Raw genomic sequence first — 18,753 nt, 5'->3', positions numbered from 1 at the left:
TTCAGGCATGTGAATCGATCAGTTTAAAGTTTTGAGCTTGCAAATTGGCCTTAAAAGCATTTTGCTACCCAAAATTGGCTTAAAACGGCTCTTTTAGGGCTAATAGGCACAATTTTCAATCCAATATGATTATTTTGTTGTTTCTTCATAAAATTTAGTACAGCAAGTGAAAAAAATAGGATTTGCAATAGTTTTGACATATTTACAGGCCTGAAAAGGCCAGAAAATGCCATTTTTTCCAATTTTTGCCTGTAGTGCGAATCAGTACCCCCAGGGGGGTTCGGCCAATTTTGAACTTCTGACCTTAAAAATTGCGCAGAATGCCTCACAATAGGTTAAATTTTCATAAAAAAACACTACATCTTGAATTTTCTGACTTTGCCCCAAAAATGACTGTTGACGCCCTACCCTACTAGAATGGGATAGAACCAATGCCGTCACTATCGATGGGATCATCCTCTTAATTTTTGGCTTCCAACACAAATTAAATAGCATCAACTCTTTGCAGCCCTATTTGTATCTTGGGAAATTTCTGATAATTTTTGAAATCTGTTCATATTGACTTAATTTTCATCGATAAGCTACAATGTACGTTTATGATGAAAATTATCTTGCTAAGAAATTCCTATCTCAGCAGAAAGAAAATTTGCCTATTAATTATTTCGATTAAAAAAGTTCTATAATTAATTATAATCCCTGCAAGTTTATTACCCTATCAATCATTTCAATGGTTTTTGATTGAGCAGACGTAAGCCAAAATGTTGTGTTTATGTCATTCTTCTGGATCCTTCTTAGATACCAAGCTTGAGTATATGAAAGTGATTTTCCTTTACTATTTGTTTTATATCAAATCTAAAAAGTTAAAAAGTTCGGCAAGGTTGTTTTCTTTTTAAAGTTTTAGCATTTAATCAAAGCTAACTTTAACCTCTTTTTCACTTTATTACCAGACGTAAAATCAGACACAAATGGCAACATCATCGAGCACTTCTCAACAGCGTATTGTGATTGTTGGCTGTGGCATTGCTGGTTTAGAACTTTCATTATTTCTACTAAAGAAAAAGAGAGACTTTTTGATCATCAACCCGACAGATTATTTCCACGTCACTTTTGCGTCTGTGAGATCGGTCGCTCTTCAAGGATGGGCCAACAAAACTATGATACCGCTGCAACCAACATTGGGCGATCACTTCAAGATGGGGAAGGTATATGAATCATTGTTTTAATATTCCTTTCCTATCTTTTATATATATAGTCTAGAAGTATAAAACCTTCAACTATATATATAGCTGAGTAAAGAAGCAAGTGGGACACTGTTTTTCTCCGTGAACTGGCAAAAAAAAACAAAGGCTGAGAAAACTTTACGTTAATTTAATGTTTGAGCGAACTTTCGACGAATGAAGTAAAACCAGTTATTCCCAAAAATAAAGCCTTCAAAATAGAAGACCCTCTTGCGTGGAGTTTTCAATACAAACTCAATTTATATAAATGATATTAGATAAAGAAATAAACTCCCTGAGAAAGGGCTTTTTATTCAGTGGTAAAATAGAATGCTGAACATAATTTAGTTTAATTTCAAACAAAGTGATACTTCTTTTTCAATCAATGTTCTCAATTCATTAATTTAGGTAGTGGAGATCTTGCCGAACGCTGATCAAACGAGTAATGCTGGTGGTAAGGTTCTTTTGGAGTCAGGTGAAGAAGTGAAATACGACAGGCTCGTAATTGCAACAGGGACCCGTGAACAATGGCCAGTCCGTTTGTATGAAATGGAAAAGGAAGAAGCCCTTCGAAGATATGAGAAATTATGCGAAAAAGTACTTATTCTAGCTATAATAAGTCCCTCTACAACATTTACGACGTTCATCTAGATATAATGCCGTTTTAAAAATCCTCACATACCTTTTAGTCTTACTATGTCTTTGTCAATTTCTACATTCCAAATTCTTTTTTAATACAGTGACGACTTCTATACTAAATTCTAGAAACATAGCCCCCACCTTCACAAAGCCCCCCCTAGCAAGGGGGGTGCATTCTATGCTGACTGTATGTCTGTTTGTCTTTCCGAAAACTTTGAGGCAGGCTGGAGCACACTTGATCCTTGGGTGAATCATTGCGCTGGGGGCGTTTTTCATTGTAAGGGTCAGGCCCCAAAGCGAGGCTGAATCTTTGGGGCAGGCAAGATTGTCTCATTTGGTTGCAATTTTGCACACTCTTGATCCTAAGGGCTTTTTTTTCATTTTTTAAATTCTTTTACCTCTATCTAAATAAAGGCGTGGTCGCGAGTCTGAATTCCAAAACGAGTTTAAAACTTTGGGCAGGCTGGAGACTTAAAAAACGGTCCTATTTGGTCAAAATTTTGTACACCTGATCCCCGCTTTCCCTGAGCGTGGTTTTTTTATTTTTTGGAAACTATGATTTTTTGGGCCTGGGACGAGTTTTTTTCGAGATGAGGCTAAAACTTTGGGTGATATGATTTTTTGATTCCAAAGAAAGTGATTTATGTAAAAAAAGTTTAGGCTGAAGATACCTTTAGTCTTAGGATAAGTTTTTCAAATTTTACGATGAAAATTTGGAAACAAAGTTGAAGTATTTCAGTCGACTGGAATTCTAGAAACCTCTGATTTTTTTATTAGACTTAGGATATCAATTTTACAATTCGTAAAGTACAATCATGTCTAACCTCTTTCGTAATCCAGGAGCCAATGGAGTTTTTTATTTAAAATTCTCACCTTGATAGGTATCATTTATTTAAGGCAATGAGAAAATGGCCGATATTTGCCCAAATTGCACTCTTTCATCATAACGAATGTCCCGAGATTTTCTTCTGAATTTGATTGTAAACTTGTATTTCCAAGTAACTAACAGTTTTTGCAATTTCAACTCGATAGGATTTCACAACCAAGGTACATAAACATTGAGCTGATTTATAAGATTACCCTGCACACCAAAAAACTGATGTTATAAAGCTGCTTTACAAAATTTGAGCAAAAAGTGAAGGTGTAAAAAGTTAGATGGGTTCCTGCTTCGTTCTCAAAAAATGAAAAAAGATTTCATAAGTTATCAGAAATTTTGTTCCGACCAAAGATGAATTATTTTAAAGTTGATTCTCGTTTTCTGAAAAAGAAAAAATCAAGTTAAAATAAATCATGTAAATTACCGATATGTTTTCTTTTCCCATAGGCGAAGTCAAGCAAACAGGTTGTAGTGATTGGTGGTGGTGCCACAGGGGTGGAAATTGCCGCCGAATTCAAAACTATCTTGCCGAATATTGACGTCACTCTAATCAACAGCAACCGCCAGTTAGTTGGACCCTTCTCTGAGAGATCTCAACAAGCATTGCAAACCCAGTTATCTACACAGTTTGGAATCAAACTAGTTCTTGGTAATTTCTATGAAATGGCCTGTTAAAAGACAATGTATTTTGGTCTGTTGTCCTCATGTTCAAGTTTTTTTTTTGAAGACTTGAAGACACTTATTGTTATAGCCAAACGAAAAAAGCACCTGTCCGACTTCCGCTCTCAAACCCTTGAAAGTACTAAAATTGGAGAAGAAATCTTTGTGAATTAAGCAATAATTTGGAGTAGAAAGAGGGATTAAGATTTAATGAGTTTTGTTTGAGACTTTTTGTTTGGAGACCCAAAAGGGTGGGACTTCACTGTTCCACTCCAATCGCCTAGACATTCTCTTCCTAGATTCTTTACCGATTTTATTTCAAATTATTGAGTTATTGATTATATTTATTAACAGAGGAACGTGTTACCAACTTGAACGAACTGGAACAGTGTGGCAATGGTTGTGTCAAAACTAATAAAGGCACGGAAATAGAAGCGGATCTCATCTTCAAAGTTATCGGTGACAGAATCAATGCCACTGCTTACGAAAAAGGGCTCGGTAAAAATTTTACTTTTTGTGCAGATTTCTTTTAAGGCGCATTATTTCTAAAACAGAAAATACAGCGTTATGATGCAATTCTTTTTTTGCCTCAATAGTACTTTAGGCCGTTCACACTTTCGCGAGCAGAAACTTTCGCGAGGTCGAAAAATCGCGAAAATCACGACATTTACTTTCGCGAATTTGTGGAAAAAAGGTTTTTCGCGAGCATAAACTTTCGCGAATCGTAGGACAAAAATGAGAATTTTCGAATGAAAATTGCCTAAAAAGTGAAAAATATTCCTTAAATTCGCCAAAGACGGTTGCTCTTCAACTTTAAAAAAGGCATTAAGGAATGATGATATGCCGAAAAATTTATATTTATTACGATTTCGAGGTTTTATAGATTTCCAACCTTTTTGAGAATTTTTCGCGAGCATAAACTTTCGCGAATTGCCCTGTTTAGAATTTTCGAAGACATTTACTTTCGCGAAAAAGGCCAAAATTTGCGAAAATCGCGAAAGTTTCTGCTCGTGAAAGTTTGTACGCCTAAAGGATATGTTGTTATAGCTGTAGAGCACTTTTAAAAAATATATTTTTCATCCTTTTTCGCGTGAATAAATTCCTTGTATACCAGAATAAACCATTGATTTATTGAACTTGATTTTAGCGCCAGCAGTGGAGGAAAGCGGTCGATTAAAAGTCGATACATCATTTAGAGTTGAAGGTTTTCCAAACATTTTTGCAATCGGTGACTGTACATCGTTCCAAGAACCGAAAATCGGTGCATTAGCCCAAGAGCATGCCAAACTACTTGGTAAATCAATGCTTCTGTTGGACAAAGGGAAACAACCGGCTGTCTACAAACCCGGTAAGATCCCATAACTAATCAACTCTCATTTTGTCTTTTATCCGTCTTTATTTAACTCAACAATTTCTTTTGAAATGCATTTCATTTTCCTTTAGACAAATTTTTCTTCGTTGCTGGTGTAACATTGGGATGGAATAGCGCATTTGCACGTCTTAAACCTGACATAAAGTTCCCTGTCTTCATCATGAAGAAACTAAAGGGACAGAAGCTGTTCACAGACCGTTATTGGAAAGATATGCGGCAGCCTTATCCTGAATAACCAGCCCATCAATTCATATTCACACAAACATTCATTCATTCCCCTTAGAGGTTAGGACTGGGCTCTATATGTAATTGTCCTCTGATCTCTTCTTCTCAACTTCCAAAATCGGAAATCAGTAAGAGAATGTTCTAGGCTATTTACAACAATTAAAATATTTAATAAGCAATTTCTTCATTTTGTACATAGTTGAATTTACTTTTCACAAGATGGTGTCTGTCACCGACGCATGCCATAAAAACCAGCTAAAACCCTGTAAAATACCAAAATCTTAAAATTGCAATAACTTTTGATGTAGTTATTCAATTAACTTCAAATTTTGACAGGTTAGGTATTAATGGTATGTCACCAAAAATGGGTTTTTCCAGAAAGAATTTTACCCCCACTGTTGAGGATATTGATTTTTCGAAGTATCAAACCTCCCCCTTTCTTATAAAGGTGATAAAGATGCTTTACCCCTTCGATATCGTATTTTCTACTTGAAAATACATTTTCCCCCCTGAATATCCGCTCCCTTGTAGATATTTCACCCCCTGGATATCCGATATCCTCAACAGGGGGCACGGACTATTTGTGGAAAAGCCCAATGACGTCATTATTTTTGTGAAAAATTTTCTCATCTTCAGTATTATGTTTTTTAAAGATATTCTTTATTTTTAGCTTCAGAATATCAAAACACTGAAAAATCTTTATTAGTTACACTTTAATTGCAATTTTATTTAAGGGTACTTTTCACCGGTCTGCGGTAAATGTGAAACTTTCTGATGACATCACTGCCTTTGTGATGACGTCATCATCAATTCCTTTCATGCTAGAGAACATTTCTGACAAGTTTTAAGTACATACCACTTCTACATCAAAAGTTATGCAAGAGTGGCCGAAAACACACCCCCACGCCTTGAAAATGGGAACCCCCAAAAAGCTTGATAATAATTCTCCCTTCTGGAGAATACAACTAAATGTCTTGTGTCTAAACAGCCATGTGCAAATACCTGGTATTAGGGGTTATTTTTTTAATCGGAACAAAAATTAAACCATGTTCACGTTCGGCCCGCAGTTATCCATGCTGAAAATGATCAAGTTTATATTTGTCGTTTGATTTGTTTAAACATAAATAATCTTTCATTTACTTATGGGATGATTCATTTTACGAGAGTTTACTAAATTTACAACAAGGGCGATTGAGTTGTTTATTTTCATTTTTTTTGTGAATTCTGAAAAAGAAAGTGAAAATTTAATGGCAATGGGGGAGAGGTGATATGATTAAAATTAGATGAGAATGCTGGTGAATAATTATTTGCTTGTGATTTTAATGCTAGCACCTATTCCTTACGTTTTGTTGAAAGGTAAGAATGCTCTCTTTTCTCTGTTTTGTTTGAAATAATTTGGCGAATTTGGCGAATGACGTCGAAATATCCCGCAAAAAAATGTTTTCGCTCATTCGGAAAAATTTATTCTCGCGAAAAACCTTTTTTTAATTTTCTTGGTGATATTTATGATTTTCATTATGCAATGCATTCTATGGAAGCACCCCGGCTTTTGCCAGTAGCGGCAAATTTCAAACAATTTTTCTCTAGGTTGATTTGCCACTACTGGCAAAAACCAGGGTGGCTCCGTAGAAAACATAGCGTAATGAATATCATGAATTCTGCTTAAAGTGTGTCTCAATATATAATTTGCAGCGGAGACAAAAAAAGGCTGTAACTTTTGATAGAATTCGAATAAGATGGCGGTCTTGTGCTTGTTGACAAGATAATCCGAAGTGGAATGTTATCAAAAAAGAAAATAAATTAAAAGATCGAAAAACAAACATGAAAAAGGAAGAAGAAACTCAGCTTCGCGTAGAACAATGCTATGATCTTCATTCTATCGGAAATTCTTTAATCTTAGAACGTCATAAATGCGAAAAAATATTCATGAAATTTTCATTCAGTCAAAAAATACAGCGTAAAACTTTGCCCTGGTTAACTTGAAAAAGGCCTTTTTTTTGTTATATTTTGATAGTTTTTGAAGTCAATCGTGTTAAATTTTGAACTGTATCTTTCGATGGAACAAATTTCTTTAAACAATTTTTTCACATTAATGACGTTCTAAGATCAAAGAATCACTCATGTAAAAATGATAATCATAGGACGATTATTGAAGAAGTTGATTTTCTTCTTCCTTTTCAATCTTCATTTTCCAATATTTTAAAAGTTTTTTTCTTTATGATAATATTCCACTCCTGTTTGTCTTTTCAACAAGCGAAAAACTGCTATCTAATTCGAGTTCTATCAAAAGTTATAGTATTTTTTTGGCTGCAAATTATATTGAGACAGACTTTAATTTATATAAAAGTAAATTTGTAACTGTTCATGTCCAGCACAATGTAATTCGATGAAAATGAATTCTCTTGATAATTCTTAAAGAAAATTATCAAGTCAAACATGCAATGCGAAAATTGATGACATTTTTTAAATTTGCCTAAGTAGTTCCTTGTAAAAACACAGATAGTTGCAAATCTGACGGCTCGATCTTCTAACATTAAATATGTATTTGTGTTTGAAAGAAACTTATGTACTCTGATTTTATTCTTTGATTTTTCAGAAACACCCAAAGAGTGCGGTATTGTACTTCTACAAAAAGAAAATGATTCACACTGTTTAAAAGAAAGAAGGAGAAATCTACTTTTCCAAAAACAATTTTTTCAAATAACAAAACCAGAAGATCATACTATATATGAAACAAATGCTAACTCGATTGGTTTTCACAAGATTTTGCCCACTGTTCCCTGGTTGAATCGAAGCAAAGAAGAAATGGTGGCCTATTACAGTTTCAATGACGAAGATTCGCGTTACATGGGCATGTTCGCTGCATACATTAATTTCCTTAAAACTGTGGAAAAGAAAGTTCGTGATACTTTCTTCATTGCACTCCGAAACACTACCGATGTTCCATCATTTCAATTCTACGAACGAATTAATCGAGCTTTCGATGGAAGTGTCAAGGTAAACTACTGTTCTTTGCATTCACCCAGCATTCCAATTTACACTAGTAATACATGGTTTACCTTCTTAAAAGCGTAAACAATTCTAATGAACTGATTAAGCTTTTAATCTTGCTTATCTTTGCTTTGGTAGAAATTGAATACTTTGTACGTGAGCAACCCTTGTCACAATAAAGAATGTTTAAAAGAGACTTATCAACAATACAACCCGCTGGACGATGAAATGTTTGTTCAAAGAAGGCTGGCTGGACCATGTCCTTTCAACTTGAAACAAGTCTCTACAAATGGTAAGTTCTTATCTTCTCATTGTCACGGTCGAACCATTATGGAGAAAACTCAGTAGAAAAATTACTTAAAAACAAGGTTCTTTAATTCGATTTTCAAGGGCACCTTTATCGAATACAGGAGCGTGTCGAATAGTAGGGAGTTTCTCTAATCTATTAAAACGAGGAAATTTTAGACTCCTTTGATTCGGAGATAGTTTGGAGAAATATTGAAGGTCTATCTATCAACGGGGAGATTGCAATTTATTTGTGATTCACTGTATTTCTCAACTAAATCTACTACTAGACTATTAGAATTCGATAAATTTTCCAGGTACGACTGGGATTCTTCTCTCTACCCTGAAAAGAAAGATGAATTTGGATTTCGATTATGATCAAGCATTGACTCGAGCGCTTGGTAAAAGAACTACTCTGACAAAGGTAAATAAATAAATAGAAGTGCTAAGAATTGTCCATAGGTTTTATCTTGTAGAATTGTAAAACTACCTGAAAGAAAATGGTATTGTGCAGAAAGTTAATAGGAAACTTGGAACATGTTACCAATCACCATGAAAAATTAGTTCTTGCCAAAATTAGCTCCATTAATCACAAACAAATTGCAATCTCTCCTATCCTTCGTGGATATTATTATTATTGATGTCGACTAATGCATTCCGTTTAGGCGGTGAACAATGGACTTGTGTTTGTGTTGTACCACCCAGAGATTGACCACATCACCGCATCTTCTCCCTTCAGTGATCCTGCACAGGAAAGGACGTTTCGCAAAATGAACAATCCCATTGTTTTCTTCATACTGACAGATGACGGCTTTTTGAAAATAGTTTCCATTCAAAGGGACAGTGAGAAAGGTATCTTGATTCGTTTTAACCATGGAGGTATATAAAGTAAAACAGGAGATGTATGTTATTATAACCAAACTCGCCCTACGATTAAAAAAGTTACGAGGTTTGCATATATCCCATATATCGTGCATTTTTAATGTGCTCTTTTAAGGCCGGTCTCCACTTTCGCGCGACATGAGCGAAAACTTTTTGACGTTATTGTAAGGTCATCGGTCGATTGAAAAATGAAGCAATTCCATTGGTCGAAATTTATGACGTGCCGTTTGTTTCAAAATTATTTATTGCGATTAAAACAGAATGGCCATTTTCGCTTGTTAAAAGTCATATTTTTCGCTTGTTAAAAGTCATATTTTTCGCTTGTTAAAAATTGTATTTTTCGCTTGTTAAAAGTCATAATTTTCGCTTGTTAAAAATCGTATTTTTCGCTTGTTAAAAAATCTCATTTTTCGCTTGTTAAAAATCCTATTTTTCGCTTGTTAAAAATTTCACTTTTCGCTTGTTAAAAAATCGTATTTTTCGCTTGTTAAAAATCCTATTTTTCGCTTGTTAAAAATCCTATTTTTCGCTTGTTAAAAAAACAGTTTCCCGCGCTTTTTAATTTGCATTTCTTTCAGGGTAAGACCCTGAAACCGTGAACTGTGGTGTAGGAACCTCCATTTAATGGAGACCAGGTTTTAAAAAATTTCACTGGATTTGATATAAATTTTTGCACACGGATTTCGCAAATTGGGCTAAAAATTGGGTTTTTTGGACTTTGTGAAAAATTGGATCATTAATTGTTTTTAATTTTTTGCATGAAGGTCGGGTACAATCATAGGTAAAAGATGGCTCAAGCAGATAATTCCAAAAAAAATTTTGTTGGCTCAAAAACGCATGTTTATCTATAAGAATCACTATTAATAAGCATACATCGATGTTCTTAGCCAAAATACTCAATTTTTTTATGAGGTAGATTTTTTTTGTTGTTATGAAGGCTCACTATTGAAGAAAAATTGTGTTTTGTCATAGAATTTTGGTTGTTTTTAGATAAAAATGGGCCAAATTCGATATTTTTTTATAAGCACATCACCAATTACTTAGTTTTTAACTTTTGTCGTGATTGGTTCTTTTATTTCTTATGATTTTTTGCACAATACTGCATAACTATAAACCCTCGAAAATGGCGGAGCTGATTTTCGAATAAGTAAATTTTGGGGCAAATGTGGGCCTAAAAAAGGCTAAAAATTGGAATTTTCGCACTTTGTGAAAAATTGGATTATTCATTTTTTCTAATTTTTTGCATGAATGTAGGGTACTATCATAGGTAAAAGATGGCTAAAGCAGATCTTTTCAAAAAAAAATTTGTTGGCTTAAAAAACGCATGTTTATCTATAAGAATCATTATTAATAAGCATACATCACTGTTCTTAGTCAAATAACTCAATTTTTGTGATAGATGTTTTTTTTTGCTCATCGAGGCTTACTTTTAAAGAATATTTGTGTTTGGACATGAAACTTTGCTTGCTAGACGTGTTTTTTATAGAAAATTTGCCCAAATACAATATTTTTTATAAGCACATTATCAATTATTTAGTTATTAGCTTTTCTCGAGATTGACTCATTCATTTTTTATGATTTCTTGCACAAAGATGCATAACTATAAACCCTCGAATGTGACGGAACCGATTTTTGGCTAGAAAAGAGTTTTTGGTTTTTGTGATTAATATTGGATCATAATTTTTTTCTAATTTTTGGATGAAAGTAGGGTACCGTACGTAGTGGTGTAGTGGTTATCGTGCTTGACTTCTGTCCAGGAGGCTCGAGTTCGATACCCACCGTGGCACTACGATTCACTTGGCAAGTGAATGCTCCTTCGCCCGGGTCAACCCATGCCATGTGAGGGGAATTGGGTACCATAACTCTGATACAAGAGTATGGGTAGATGTTTCAGACATTGTGGTGTGCCGTGACACTCAGGAGGTTCTACACCTGCGAGGACATCCGTTCTCCCGTGTAGTTCGAGTGTCGTGGTATACACCATGGCTCGGCAGCTCGCATCTGCAGGGTTGCAATGTCTGATTGCGCTGTGATTCCTACTCCACCGTGGGTAGGACCCATTCCGATGCATCGGAGGGCATATCTATCTAGTAGGGTACCATCATAGATAAAAGATGATTCAAATTGATTTTGCAAAAAAATAATTAACGGCTCAAAAAACGCAAAAAACTTTATCTATAAGAATCATTATTAATGAGCAAATATGAATGTTTGTAGCCAAATTACTCAATTTTTTGATGAGATAGATGTTTTTTTACTCACAACGTCTTGAATTTGAAAGAATACTTATGTTTGATCATGAAATTTTTTTAAACATGTTTTTTATAAAACGTAGGCATTAATTATATATGTGTCTTTGTAAGCACTTCTTACCCAAACAAATATTATTATTTTGGATTTTGACCATTTTATGTCTTAAGTTTTTCATTGTTTAAATGTTCATTGATTAGTTTTGATAATCAGGTATGTCCATAAAAGTATCACTTGTTTTCGATGAAAAAACCTTATTATATTACGGATTAATCACCCTGCTCTTATGATTGGAAAGTGCTATGAACTTGAAATTTTTACCAAAGATAGATAATAATGATAACGGTTTAACTCAGCTAGTTGTTGGTATTTTACAGACCAAAATCAATTATTTATTTTGCAGTCTGAATTTTCTTTCAATTTCAACTGACGTTAATCATTAGGTAGGTCCATCCAGCAGAAAAACAATGATAAAACCATGCATAATTATTACAATATGCATGATACAGTAATTATGCATGGCTGTATCATTGTTTTTATGGCTGGACTACATAATTATTCAATAGGGTGGCCTCTTTGAAAAAATATCTATAGTGGTCAGAGTATTTTCCAAGAATTTTCCCTTTTTCCATTTTTTTGCGTAAACCAGCTAAAATAATGTAAAGTCCTTCGAGGGGAGATACTTCATATCTTTTTATTAATGTTAAAAGTGTACTGTATATATTGTTATCATACGTCTGTTTCATTTTCGAATGACAGATCTAGTCTTTAGAAAGAGAAATAAGTGAAAGCAAAATTTCACATGCATTTAATATCTGTATCTAGTCTACACGTTTGTTATTTTGTGAACCAGTAAATTTAGGCTGAGTCTCAATTGTTCTTGATCTTTTGAAATCTTCAGGCTTAAATGTTTTCAAGTTTTTCTTATTTCTAGAATTTCTTTTGACTACTGATTATTCTCAAATCAAAACTGAACTTTCCAAAGGCAAAGTTCAATCAACGATGTAAAAATAATAGATAACCAACTACCTCTAGAAGGCACTTCTCCCAAGAGAACAACCATTGTTTTCCTATTGAAATGAGCACTCCTTTAAATAGCTCTGTGTGCAGTGCGTGTTATGCTTTTAGCTAGATTTTGACACACTTTTTGACATCCACTGAATTGATAGAAAATTTGAATTGTTATTTACTGCAAATTTTGGAATTTTTTTCAAAAGATAAAGGTACCAATCTTTAGACAAATTGACTACGGATCGGCCTGATACCACTTAATCTTCATCTGGATAAATAAACGCTCATAAAATGATATTATCTGAAAAATATATGTGTGATTTGAAGTGCGATATATCTCACGAATGAAAGTGCATGAAGGTTGCCTGATACAAAAATAAAACAGATATATCTTTATAGAACAATAATATCTAATTAAAAAATTTCTTCTGTGAGGCTGCCTATAGGAAAATACACTTTTTCTAACCCAAATTTTGGAAAAATATACATCACGTGATCGATTCTGTCCAATAGAAGGTTGCAAATGAAGCAAGTTTTTATTTAATTGCTCATTTTACGATCCAAAATGTCATTAATATTTTTACAACCATAACACGGATGTTTTTTGAGAATCAAGGCAAGTTGGTTATCTATTATTTTTACATCGTTGGTTCAATGGGTAGCTTATTTTTTGGCACTTTGAGCATAAATTAATCATACGGGGGTGGACGAACCTTTCCAGGGGGTATTTTGGAGAAGAATTTCCAAGGGGTCTAAGGTGAAAATCGGCGTTTTTCCAAGGCGTCAGGGGTCAAAGCAATGGCTACCTATATTATCCACAGGGTTTACGGAAAATCTTTGTTTTTTCCTGGGGGTTTGGGAAAATTTTCCCATTTTTCTAGGGGGTATTTTTTGACCTGAAAAGGTTCGAACACCCCCCCCTGTATGGATATTAAATGGAATAGCCCAATGTTCTTATTTTTTGATGCATTTTAGATCGTTTTTTGCCTTGACCCTTTTTGTGCCTTATTTTACCTTATTTTGCCCATTAACGGTCAACAAAATATCAGACATCTTAGCCTCAAGCCTGTTCTTAAATTGTTGTTATTATTTGGCCATTTTGAACCTCATTGTTCTTACAGATTTTTCTTATGAAAAAAGAGAATAAGCGAAAACCGTGTTTTTTTTAATAAGCGAAAAACACGACTTTTTTAACAACCGAAAAATATGACTTTTAACAAGCGAATAATGAGATTTTTAACAAGCGAAAATACCATTTTTAACAACCAAAAAATGTGAATTTTAACAAGCGAAAAATGAGATTTTTAACAAGCGAAAATACCATTTTTAACAACCGAAAAACACGACTTATTTAACAAGCGAAAAATGAAATATTTAACAAGCGAAAATACCATTTTTAACAACCGAAAAATATGACTTTTAACAAGCGAAAAATACCATTTTTAACAACCAAAAAACAGGACTTATTTATCAAGCGAAAAATGAAATTTTTAAAATACCATTTTTACAACGAAAAACGCGACATTTAAAAGCGAAAATGAGATTTTAACAAGCGAAAATACCATTTTTAACAACCGAAAAACACGACTTATTTAACAAGCGAAAAATGAGATTTTTAACAAGCGAAAATACCATTTTTAACAACCGAAAAACACGACTTATTTAACAAGCGAAAAATGAGATTTTTAACAAGCGAAAATACCATTTTTAACAAGCGAAAATGGCCATTCCGTTTTAACCGCAATAAATAATTTTGAAACAAACGGCACGTCATAGAAATTGACGTAATGGATGAAAAAATTAGAACTTCCTTCAACTTTTTTTTTGTTCGCGCGAAACTTTTTTATGACGTAATCTTTTCTTTAGGCAAAAAAGGTTAAGAAAAAAACTGTCGCCCATTTCGCGCGAAAACTTTATCCATTGGTTAAATCTTTTTGGGTCATTTCAGTGTTAAAATTAAACGAGACGAGATTCATTGTTTCTGACATCGATGTAATAAAGTATTTTTACTAAAAATAGCCTACAAACTTGGCAATCCTTTACAACAAATGGAGAGAATAATGTTTTCTTCAAAGTAAACCCTGTTGCTTTATACTTTCCTCTAAATTTTTCCAGCGCCTTTTTGTCTAAAAATTGAGTCTGAAATTACGTTTGCTTATAAAGAACTTTCCATTTTCTGGCTTAAGAAAGTATTTTTTTCAAAACAAAATTTCACGGTTAACAAAATGGAACAGAAACTTTTTTTCGTGGTGAGCTTAGAAGGGGGGGGGGTTCAGGGGTACCCGATTCCGCAATTCCGCCAATTTTTTCTCCAATTTCCGTCAAACCGTCTTAAATTGAACCAAAATTCCGTCACCGAAAATTCCTTTGGAATTCAATATTTTTGTCGAAAATTCCGCAAATTTGGAATATCTTTTACCAACTCCGAAATTCCGAATTTTTTTTTGCTAAATTCCGTTTTTCCGCACTAAAATTGTCTAATTTTCCGTCTCCGTCAGAGAACCCAATTTCCGTAATTCCGTCTAAATTTTCACCAAATTCCGCCACTCCGTCCGAAAAAAGGGCCGATTCCGCTCCTCCGCCAAACGTGAACCCCCCCCCCTTAGAATTTCTTTTGTAACAAATTCAACTCCTGTTTTTCTTTATACCTCGATGTTTGTTATACTTCCTTCTTCATTCCCAATAATTTCCCAACTTATTTCTTGCTTCAGTTTTTATTCTTCTGACACCTGTACTCATCAATTGTCCCGGTATCCTAATTATACTAATTTGAGGTTACAAATTATACCAGCATCGACCCTTACTCTTAGTTACCAAATAAATCAACACCTTTTTTCTTATCTTTTTGATTACCTTTTTAAGTTTTACTGGTTTTTACTAGATAGTGAAGTCCTGCAGCCGATAGAGAGTGACCAGGAGGAATGGCTGAAAGTCAAAGGTGATGCTGAAATGGCGGACTCCAATTACTGTCAAGGTTTTTACCATAGTGGTAAAATACACTTAGTAAGCACCATTTACTGTTTGGCATACCGAAGACACATCGATAAAAACCATCCGCTTTATGACTTCTTCTTGTACCATTGTGAGGGTACTGTACCGCACATTTCTTTGGTTTATCACACTTTGCTGACGTCAAATGAACGATCAGATGCGTCATTAGGTATGGGTCATCAAGGATTTTTGCAATTAGGAACCAAAGCGTTTAACAGTAGAATGTATGGTGAACTTGATCTCCCATTCTTTTTAAAGGTAATTATTTCTTTCGATTCAAATGATTTGAATCAGATGATGATGTTTTATGCTTTTTTCGATGATTAAGCTGACTGCAGACCTTCTTCTAATTTTACTTTCACCCTTTCTACTTTCGTATTGGATGAAAAAATAAGATAAATCATATCAGACGCAAGCAACCTTTATTATCTTTGTCTTTTTTCAGCGAAAAGGCTTGGATAACAAAAGAATCAAGTATTATCCCTTTCGAGATGATGCTGAGGTACTTTGGGAGGAGCTGGCAGGGTTTACTAACGACGTCATCAGCGAGTAAGTTTTTGTTTGATACCTTTACAATTTAAATGTCACATTTTCGTTTGGCATAGTGCTGAAATCTACTTTTCGGTGTTAGAACATGTCGTAAAAGCAGTGTTGAAAGTAGGTACAGTGGAAATCATTGGATAGTTTACTTTTCATTTAATTTTCTGGCTTACTCTTCTGTACAGAATTCAGTCAAATCAGCTACAGTATATCAACAGTTAAGGTTAATACGAGGTTAATAACTATAGTGAACCACAATCGAGCTATTAAAAAGGAAAGTGGCTTCATTGGTTTTATAGAATCTACAAAACTGATGACGAGGTTTCCCAAGACCCTTCCCTACAATCTTTCGCAACAGAATTGTCATCTAAAGATGCCGGTAATGTAAGTGCGCCATTTTTCAGTTTTTTTCTCGTACGTTTAGCCGTGATTTTAAAGATTTGTTCCATTTTCTTGTATTTTTAAAGGAGAATATCATTCTTTTATCATCAACCTGAAAAATTTAAGCCATCTAATTGACTAGAGAAGCAATATTTCCAGTATTTCATATTTATACCTAAAACTACGAGACCTCTTCAACATGAGGGGTGTGTAAGCGAGAGGTCACAATCTGTAGAATTGTTTCTCTAATAGAGTTGATCTAATCGTATAAAATAGAATATGATGAAGTGTTTTTGCTCAACAATATGCGTTTCTGTAAGGGTCCCTTAGTGCAAAGTGAGCAGAAGTAAATGCATATTTTCTCACTCTGAAAACTATTTGACGACGCATTTCTATCGAAAGATTTCCAAACAAAAAATATTTTTCAGATTTCGTTTTTTAAGACGGAAACAAGTATGTCTCAAAAATTATAAAAAATTTAAAAAATTTACTTAAGGTAAAACAATCTTCTTTAATTTTCAGATGGCTGGATTTCCGACATATTTTGAAAGCAAACAATCAATACGATTGTTTCTTTTGAGATTTCTTTGGTTCAATGTCATCCATACAAGTTTGAACTATCCATTAAATATGCACAGTCAAACGTTCAGTCCTACAAAGTCCTATCAAAACATACAAAGAGAGCCATTCTCAACTTATCTTCAAACGTTACCTGATTTGTACACAGCCGTTGTAAGTTGATTTTAACAATGCATCATTCGCAAAAAAATGGTAATAATGTTTAGTCTTGAATGGAGTTTTTTATAATGCGTGTAACACAGTAGTATAGGCGTTATATGATAAACGATAATTGTTACGGGATGTAGTTTTTCTAAACGACTGGAAGAATCCGGTGTTCCGGACTTTAGAATCCCAGAAACTTGCGTAGCGAGAAAACAAAGGGTCTTTTTCAGAAAACAATAGAAAGTTTTTCTCGGACTTTGTGCTTCCGTTAAAGACTCTGGCGGGCGAAAAGTAAAGAGAAATTAAATTTTGATCAAGCAACAACAAACTTTCAAAACAAACTCAAATGAAAAATTTTTAACACACAAATCCACACACATTTTTCTTTCAAGAATTTTTTTTTGAGCGACAGATCTTTTCATAAATTACGTCACCTTACACTTGCCTCGTATTCAAATAATTACCATGGTGATTGAATAGAAAAGTACTTTTAATAAAATCCACTGTGAGTAAATCACCATGGCAATAATTTCAAAACGAGGCAAATGATGTTCGTAACGTACTTTATGAAAAAGTCTTGTATAATTGCAATATTGACACAATTGCTGGGGGCCCATTGCTGTGTGTTCTGATTTCTCCTTTTAAGTATGTGTTAGGTTTCTGACGACTAAAATTGTTCCCTCCATTACTTTTTGCTTTATTTCTACTATGTCTGAATTGTTTATTCATTTATTCAATGTTTAGTCATTCTTACATTCAGTCGATATTTTGATACAGAAAACAAGCCTTTCTTTCATTTCATTTCTTTTCATTTGCAGAACACATCGTCGTTTATCACCAACCTTGCTAACTTTCGAATAAATCGTTTGCTTGGATACCACGACAAAGTCAGACATCCTGGTTTGAAAGAAATCGTACGTAATGCATTTCATCGTCTTCAAGATTGTGTTCAATCCAAACTTTCTAAAAGAAACGAGCAGAGAAGAAATAATGGTTTTCTTGGTTTTGAGTACTTTGAGCCTAAGTATATGACAAATAGTGTTCATGTTTGAGATTGCTTTGAATACGTTGAACTGAGACTGATTACGAACACAAGTAGTGTTACTGTAGTTCTCATTATGGCGCCATATTTAACGTCGCATCTTCATCGTTTGACTTTGGTACACACTAACATCGGGCTCACGTCATGCTGTTGAAATACACATTTTTGATAAAAAAAACTTCGACTTTGCCTTAAACACAAGAACAAATTAAAAACAATCAGATTTCAAAAGTTGATTCCGAGCCCTTTTTAAAAAGGCAATATATTAAAAACGTAAATGTTATTCGATTGGTCAATTTCGCTTGGAATGCTACACGTTTTAGAAGCAACAGCTACTTTAGGGGAAGAAACTTTCATTGGAAATTTAGCATTTCGCTAGAATTAACTTTTAAATGGAGCTTTTCAAAGTATTTCGCAAAAAAACAACACTTTTGCTTGATTCTTTTTGTTTATCTCAGATTGCCACTAGTTTTTGTGAAACAGGCCAAACCTTGACTTTTCTTGTTGTTCTCGTTGACCATATAAACGACTGCACATCCATCTCCTTTGTATTTTTATAGCAAGCGCTGCTAGCTTCGTTGGCGCCTCGTTAAAAACATAAAATGAAACAATAAATTTTGACGATATGCCTCTTTGGGAAACCTTGCTAACAACATCAAATCTTCGA

At 34.1% G+C, this 18,753-nt stretch overlaps 2 protein-coding genes across 2 annotated transcripts; both read left to right on the top strand.

Annotated features, from left to right (window-relative positions):
• Nucleotides 1-947: 947 nt before the first annotated feature.
• On the top strand, nucleotides 948-5,678 carry LOC136808130 (ferroptosis suppressor protein 1-like; the record flags this gene model as incomplete). Its single annotated transcript, XM_067064673.1, is given in 6 exon segments — nucleotides 948-1,202; nucleotides 1,626-1,814; nucleotides 3,181-3,382; nucleotides 3,748-3,891; nucleotides 4,541-4,741; nucleotides 4,837-5,678. Coding segments are annotated over 6 exon segments (1,137 nt in total). The 3' UTR covers nucleotides 5,001-5,678.
• A 473-nt stretch (nucleotides 5,679-6,151) lies between these two features.
• LOC136808129 (allene oxide synthase-lipoxygenase protein-like) lies at nucleotides 6,152-18,512 on the top strand. Its single transcript, XM_067064672.1, has 10 exons — nucleotides 6,152-6,346; nucleotides 7,587-7,987; nucleotides 8,120-8,273; nucleotides 8,584-8,690; nucleotides 8,932-9,118; nucleotides 15,291-15,658; nucleotides 15,846-15,949; nucleotides 16,240-16,324; nucleotides 16,844-17,053; nucleotides 17,863-18,512. Exons 1-10 carry the CDS (start codon nucleotides 6,274-6,276, stop codon nucleotides 18,094-18,096), a joined length of 1,923 nt encoding a protein of 640 aa, XP_066920773.1. The 5' UTR covers nucleotides 6,152-6,273; the 3' UTR covers nucleotides 18,097-18,512.
• The last annotated feature ends 241 nt before the right edge of the window (nucleotides 18,513-18,753 follow it).

This window comes from Clytia hemisphaerica, unplaced genomic scaffold (genome assembly GCF_902728285.1).
Source record: "Clytia hemisphaerica strain Z4C2 unplaced genomic scaffold, Clytia hemisphaerica genome assembly, whole genome shotgun sequence".
In the NCBI taxonomy this organism is placed as follows: domain Eukaryota; kingdom Metazoa; phylum Cnidaria; class Hydrozoa; order Leptothecata; family Clytiidae; genus Clytia; species Clytia hemisphaerica.
The sequence above is the reverse complement of the archived record's forward strand: the minus strand, read 5'-3'. Positions and strand labels throughout refer to the sequence as shown.

Coding starts and splice junctions, on each gene's coding strand:
- LOC136808129 (XM_067064672.1), top strand. CDS start 6,274: ATGAGAATGCTGGTGAATAATTATTTGCTTGTGATTTTAATGCTAGCA. Junction 15,659..15,845: donor ATCTCCCATTCTTTTTAAAG/GTAATTATTTCT, acceptor GTCTTTTTTCAG/CGAAAAGGCTTGGATAACAA. Junction 16,325..16,843: donor CATCTAAAGATGCCGGTAAT/GTAAGTGCGCCA, acceptor TTTAATTTTCAG/ATGGCTGGATTTCCGACATA.